The sequence below is a fragment of the Monopterus albus genome, unplaced genomic scaffold (genome assembly GCF_001952655.1).
Source record: "Monopterus albus unplaced genomic scaffold, M_albus_1.0 scaffold257.1, whole genome shotgun sequence".
NCBI lineage: Eukaryota > Metazoa > Chordata > Actinopteri > Synbranchiformes > Synbranchidae > Monopterus > Monopterus albus.
Window position 1 is genome coordinate 532980 of NW_018128137.1, and position 7684 is coordinate 540663.

Consider the following 7684-nt stretch of genomic DNA (forward strand, 5'->3'; position numbering starts at 1 on the left):
CTTTCTGAGCGTGTGTAAGGCCAAGGGGATGTTGGGAAGAATGGAGGGATGTCACGCTTTGTTTTTCTGCCTGTTGATTCTCAATGTGACCAATTAGTGAAGCAGAGAAACACAGAGTGTGGGAGTGGAGGAGGATTGGGGGTGGGGGTCCAATCCCTTTCAGCGTGAGAGTCTGTGGTCAGAGAGGGATGAAAGAAGAAATGGGGCAGGGTACAACATAATGGCCATAATGACAAGCAAAAGAACTTTTCAGTCATTTGTGGTCGCCTTCCTCTGACCCCCCCCCCCTCAGCTCAGCCTGGTGCCTAGATGCTGAACTGCTGAGGGTGGGCTTCCTTTAATGCTAAAAGAAGCATTTGGCTACTTTTACTATATGAAACTCAACACATTTAAATGACCTTAAATAAATTCTCCTCATAACCAAGATTAAAACACAGGTGGGAGGTGTAACAGGTATCAACAGCAGGCACACAGGCATGACAATTTGCAATTTGATAAGAAATCTAATTAAATAAGCAGTAACACACAGTGAGGTGTCTTTGTACTCGAAGGTAACAGGAGATGATGAGTTAAAGCTGTCCACAACACCAGATATGAATTCTTTCTGCCAAGACCATTGTTTTCCTGGAACAGGACCCTGTTTTAAATAGGGCTATTAGAGGGTATTACCCTGAGTTATCACTGCTACGACATGAAACAAAGGACAGGTTGTGTTTACTTAAAGGATAACAAGAGCATTATTCTATAGCTTTCTTTTTGTCAACAAATCTCATGGAAAGACCAAAACCCAACAATGTGTTGGTTCATCTAAAAAACTTTCTTTAACTTCCACCCTGTTTGTGTCCCTGCTCTAAGCCTATCGGTTGTTACTGAAGGCGTGCACAAATTAATAGTCTTTAAAAAGGCCCAGGAACAGCTGGGCACTTTAGTTTTCAGCAAACATTAGTAAAACAGAAGGAAATACTTCTATAGACAAGAAAAAGTTGAGTTAGTAACGACAGCCGATGTGGGGGAACACCGGGTCAGCTGTCCCAGGCCCTCTAACCTTTAAATAATCTTCTGGAGTAATTTATCAAAAGTACATACGGTATTTGTAGAAACTTCACTTAAGTATTTGAGTCACATAAAACCTTGTTATTTTTATGCCCTTGACGTAGCTGCTCAAAACATTTGTACTTTCCGCCCATAATGCTGCGGTGATGGGACGTTGACACAATCATAAACTTGACAAACAGTCACTAAATTCAGGTGCTCAGAAAAGAAAAACAAAAAAAAGAGAAAATGACAAAGAGCTACAAAGGACTTTATGTTCAGGTATTTACAAATATATACTGAAGTCAAAGATGAAGCTTCGAGTACAAGTACAACGCCGCCGACATCAGTTTAGCTTAAGTAAAGTACAGTTTGTCACAACCAGACACCCATAGTTTACCTGCTGCAGGTCAGCCACGGAGTACAGGTGAATATGCTGTAGCAGGTATTCCCTGGGGAAGATCCTGTGAAAAGACACACAAGAAAAAGTTGGCAATTTATTTTATTTTATTGTAATTGTTTTCCCAAATACAATAATCAGTATACAAATGAAATTATGATAGTAGAGTAGAATGTACACAATAGAGAACACAATATAACACTGTAGAATAAAGTTAATTGTCCCGCCAAGGCAGGAGATTTGTTTTTAACAATATAAAACTGACTAAATTAATTAAATATGTTGCAGAAATTTGGAGCACTTTCCTTATTACCTGTAGATCACAAATATACTATGTCATGTTTTTTTTATTTCTTGCACCATCACAAAAACTTTGACCATAGACAATAGTTAGACAATACTTCACACCGTTTGAAGGGTCCGAGGAGGCCGGTGCGTCTCCCCTGTGCTGCTAAACACATATGCAAAACCAGCAACAAAAAGTAGACCCCAATGTTTGAAAACACTTTTAAAGTAAAACTTTTATGTGTCTTGTTCTAGTGGACTTTGTTGTCTTTTTCTCCATGTTCTGGGGCAGTAATTTGCTTAATTGTGTCGTCGGACTGTAAACATACAAGCATCATACAGGGGGAAGTATTGAGCCAATTGCTGCTTGGCAAACCAAAATGAGGAGAAGAAGGACAATAATAATAATAATCATCACCTTTATTTGGCCAACTATGTTACACACAAGGAATTTGTTTCCAGTACAGAACCGATGGCAGCCATCTGTGGCACCAACTCAAACCAATGGCTGTAACCATCGGGGACAATGGGGGTTCAGTGTCTTGGTCAAGGACACTTTGACATGTGGACTGCAGGCACCGAAATTCGAACCTCCCCCTTCCGGTTGGGAAACAACTGCTCTATCCACTGAACCACAGTCGCCCCCAAAGAAGACAACAAACTAACAGTGGCTGGTGCTACCTTCTAGTGTAATGCACACTGGCTGACAAAAAATAAAGAAACAAAAACAAAGGTTCGACCAGAAGAGTCTCAGCTGGGTCTCTCAATGAATGATTCAACTAGACAACTTTCAGGGGCCAGCCGACCTGATGACAAACTAGCTCAGTTAAATAACTAACTGCCTTAGTAAATCTGACCCCAGGTACACTTGTCACTTCAAGGGTCTCATATCCTGAAGAAATCCAGATTGACTTAAGGCAATGTCATTCACACTTCACTTCCTTTCTGTGTGGGGTTTGCATGTTCTCCCTGTGCCTGCGTAGATTCTCTCCGGGTGCTCCAGCTTCCTCCCACAGTCCAAAGACATGCAGGCTAGATTGACTAGCAACTCTAAGTTGCCTGTAGGTGTGAATGGGAGTGTGAATGGTTGTCTCTAGGGGTCAGCCCTGTGATAGACTGGTGTACCCTGCTTCTCGTTCAGTGTCAGCTTGGATTAGTCAAACGAGTGGTTATTTCCTCAGACTGCTGGCTAGCATACAGTAGTTATGGGAAGAGTAAAGATTGCATGTACATCTTTAAGACACTAATGCATTACACCATTTTAACATCCTGCTAGACAGTGAAACCACCTCTGAAGGTGGCTTGAACAATCAGATTTCAATCCAAGGTTGTAGAGATTGGGTATCTACCCAAACCACATAAGACACATGAAGTGACAGCCAGGAAGTGTAAACAGGGTGCCTAACTCTCATTACACACAAACTGAATGCAAGTTGAAGCTTGAATGTGTAGTTTTTTGTCATTGAAACCAGCCCCTAATGACCACTGTGCAGGCCAGATCTTAAACAACAGGCTCAATTGTGTGTGCGTATATGCGTGAGGCCTCTTCTCAGACCACTAATACGTATGGCTCCATGTTGAATCCTGCATAAGCAGTGATGAGTGTCACCAAAACAGTTGTGTGTGTGCATTCATATGTGTGTGATCCAGACACCTCATGGTGATAGGGGCGGCTGATAAACGGCAATGTTTGGCAAGTTACCAGTGGTTACCACATCTACATTCATATGACAACAGACATATACTCGGGCTTAATAATCAAACACACTCACACATGTACAAACAGCCTGTTTGTAGTCCAGATGAACACACCCTTGATAAAAGTACTTGAGAACTAACGCGTTTTAAGATTAGACTACACACACTAGTCCTATGTATGTATGCAAAAAGCACAAATGTGCCATTAGCTGACAATACTGGTATGAGATCTGATACAATTTAATTCTTTTTTATTTCAGTATCCTCATTGCTCTTTGCAGTCCATCAGACACGCCTCACATAAAAATGTTATCACTCAGTGATTATCAACATGTACTGAAGGAGCGTTTAGCCTGATTAAGTGTGTGTGGGCTGTGTGAACCAATAGATTTAGGAATTCCTGCAAATAAATGTGTGTGTGCGCGTGAGCATGTGTGTAGGGGGTTGACAAACCAACACGTTACAACCTAATGCAAACCAAAACAATATGTCTGCACTAAGTCTTATCTTTGTCAAGATTATAACGAACACTTTGTGTTGACACAGTGTCAGAGAAGTGTTGACACAAGCTGGAAGCTTTAAGTTTGCAGTGTTAATGTTTTAGTGATTTGTCATCTATCATTTACATCTACAAGTGCATAAGGATGAGTTTTTGTACTCCAAAGTACTGCAGCGCTACAGAACATTAGATCAACTACTACATTTGCCACTCCTCCATTAATATTTACTACTAGTAGCTTGTAAAAATGCAACTGCTTCTACCACTGCCTCAACCACATAAAGTAGAACCCAATTTACCACTTAGCATTGTTCTAGCAAGCTATAGGAGTGTTTCTGCAATGTTTTCTTTTTATTAGAGTTTGGTTAATACATTACCAAACCAAAACATGGTTAACCACTGTGCCCCATGCTAGTAGTAACAAGGACAATTCATCTGTTTATGCATAACCACAAACTGAGTGTTAATTATCAGGTAACCAACACTTCATATGAAATTCTTCTTCTTACACCTATTAGGACACATTCCCCTTCATGTAATGAATCAAAACGCCTGTCATACAAATACAAATGTGAGAACGGCCTCATTTTGCACAACCTGTGAAGTTTATTGAATGAGATTATTTCACACCCTCGCTCAACGATGACAATAAAATGACAAATTTACTCTGCACAGCGTCAGAAATGCCTTTGCAACATGCTATCAGAGAAGTAAACCTCTCATATTCTTTAAAACAAAAATACAGTGCCCTTAAACTTACAACCTTTATTACCTCATGTGGTTGTGTGTCCACAGCTCTTTGCCTGTATACAGCACACATCTCTCTTCAGACTCCCCCTGAACAGACTGATGACTAGGGGAAGGTTTTAGCACCATGGCCCTCATCAATCCTGCAGTGTTTGGAAGTGGTGGGGCTCTAGCCAGCACTAGCTAATGGCACAGAAGTAAACACAGAATGCCATGATGCTGCTCTGTTCTGCAACAGGGGACTACCAATAGGGCTGATTAATCTACCAGTAGGTTTGGTTTAGATCTCCACGGCAAGCCTGAGGAAAGAAAATGTAATGGTGGGACATTAAAATACACCCTTCAGATATTCTAGTTAATACATCTCATGTTGATAATCATGAACAATCGGTCTATGTGCTGTAACTCTGCATCTGTACATTAATGTAAAAACGTGGTTTAGAGAAAGTAAAATGACCGAGCAGTGAGTTTCTACATGCTCCACTATTATTCTTTCATTACTGTTGTAAGCTTCATGTTGTCATAAGATTTTGTTGATGTTTTTTTGCCACCTTCTACTGTCAGGTGTTAGTAAGAGTAGTAATAACTGACACTGGTGAGTGACAGGAAACATGAGGAGAGGTAAAGAGGAATGACAGATGAAATGATACATGGCCTGAATCATACTAAAGACAAAGTACTACTGCATACTGCACTACAAACTTTGATATAGTCTTTTCTACCATTACCTGCACAGGGTACTCAGGGTTAATAGCAGCATGACCATGTCTTAGATTTAGAGAAATAATAACATCTCTACTTGTTTAGAAATACACCCAAAGCACAAATGCCAGAAAAATAGTTTGACGCAGTATAAAGAATCAAACATGGACCTGAGAGCAAAATGAACATCCCTGTGCTGCTTTTATTGGGCTGGGAAAAAAACAAATCACAATAATATGCAGGTTTATTCAGTGACTTGTGTTTGCTGTCATTAAAGGTCCAACTAAATCAGAGTCAGATCTCTGACTAAGGTTTCTGCTGTCACCCACATACTATGTGGTGGTAGGATTCAAAAGTTACATTAAAAAAACAAATTCAAGAGAATTTGCTAAACACTCCTGTTACTCTGGACAATCAGCAGAGCTCACTGTGAACATTTTTTATTTTAGAACTGTCTTCTACCAAAGAATAAATCTCATGTTTATATCATGACAGAATACTAATAAGATTCAGGTCCGTCTGCTGAGGTGGACTCTCCTTTATACTGTGTCGGATCAGAAAGTATTAGTGACCTGGATCGGGGCAAGGAACATCGCTCAGCACACAGACAAGGCTTTTGGTCTGGGACCCCACTCAGATAAACACATGAACATATACACACAGACATACAGTACATCTTTCATGTTCGTATGTGTGGTATATATGCACACAGGAATGCATGCAGATAAAATGTATGGTGATATACAGATACAATATGCACTCAAACACACATGTACACAGATCAAACGTACACAAATCATCAACAGAGGAATAAAACAAATATTTAAGAGCATCAGTCAAGGTGACTGACAACACAGGCTGTTAATGTAAAACATGAAAACTGATGCATAGAAACTAATCTTTGAAACATCATCACAAAATCAACGGTACCCAGGATATAACTGGGTAAAACTGCATAACATTACACCTACATCAAATGAGAAGACGTCACTGCTGGATATCTCCCTATTCACTGTTGGTGGAGCCCCAAAGCATATACCACATATTGCATAAAATCTTTTCCCACTTACGTCTGGTATTATCTAACTATGATTTGGTTATGTGACCTTTTTGTTTAGGTTCAGTGAAACTGACCTTTAAATAAGCCTGACTGAACTTCTGCTAACTGGCCATGAACAAGTTAATTATCGTGTCTAACCTATGCTGAAACTAGAAAACATGGCGCCCACTGAGGCAGACGTGTTTGCACGATCCACTCTCGAATGCCAGCTTTTTCTTTGTTTTCTTTTTTTTCTGTGTTTTTTTTACTTTTTCTGCAGTGCACAAATGTCATGCACTGCTAACATCCAACAGACAGGCATTGCTGGATAGGGTAGGGTAGAACTTTATTGATCCCACAGTAGGGAAAATTCCAGTGTTCCAGCAGCAGTAAGGGACAAAAACAACAGAAAGCAAGCAACAAGACACCATAAGAACAGATACCACAAACTGATCTTCATGGACAAATTCAGAAAGCACGGAAAGAAAAAAAACACAAAAGCTACCAGAACTCGCTGCCGCTCCGTGCGGCGCGTCTTAACAAACAATTCGAGAATGCCCAAAAACAAGACAGTACAAGCATTTCAGAGAAAGTCAGGAACAGATATCGCTCTCACTCAAATCACAGACAGGTCTGTGGTCAGAGGGGGAGGGGCGGAAGTGTACACATTCCTAGCATTAGCATACGGTATGGTCCAGAGTTTTATTGTTCTTTGTGTAGGAGGGTGGCAGAGATGGGGAGGGAGGCATGGCATGGTCGAGGTCCCCGAGGATTAGGGCCTCACTGATATCGCCAACTCACAAAGCCACTGGGAATTTACTGGTTTCATACCACTGGAGCTACAACTCATTGCCCGCTCCCACAACATCAACAACAACAACAACGACGACAACCACCATCACCCTCAGGGAGCCTCCAGAGCACCAGGCACAAGCGAGCAGGCTGAAATCAGGAGAGTGACCCGGAGACGGAGACGCAAATGGGGCAGGTGAGGAGGACTCCATGCTAGGCTAAAAGCTCCCGCTACCCGACCACCATTACCCAGCCTCTTCCTAGCTAACGTACAGTCTCTGGAAAACAAACTGGATGAGCTAAGGGCTAGGATTACAACACAACGGGAAATCAGAGAATGCTGTGCTCTAGTTCTCACCGAGACTTGGCTTTCTGACAGAGTTCCAGACTCAGCGATTCAGCTACAAACACATTCTGTACATCGAAGCGACCACACTGCTCCTTCAGGGAAGGTAAAAGGAGGTGGTGTGTGTGTGTTTATCAATAACTC

At 41.2% G+C, this 7684-nt stretch overlaps 1 protein-coding gene across 6 annotated transcripts in view; it reads right to left on the reverse strand.

The window, feature by feature from the left end:
- Positions 1–7684, reverse strand: part of plekhm3 (pleckstrin homology domain containing, family M, member 3) — a 56133-nt gene that overhangs the window by 22444 nt on the left and 26005 nt on the right. For all 6 annotated transcript variants that reach the window (XM_020621297.1, XM_020621300.1, XM_020621295.1 and 3 more), the window contains one exon: positions 1433–1496. In XM_020621297.1, coding sequence (XP_020476953.1) covers positions 1433–1496 — 64 coding nt within the window. The remainder of the gene's footprint in view (positions 1–1432; positions 1497–7684) is intronic.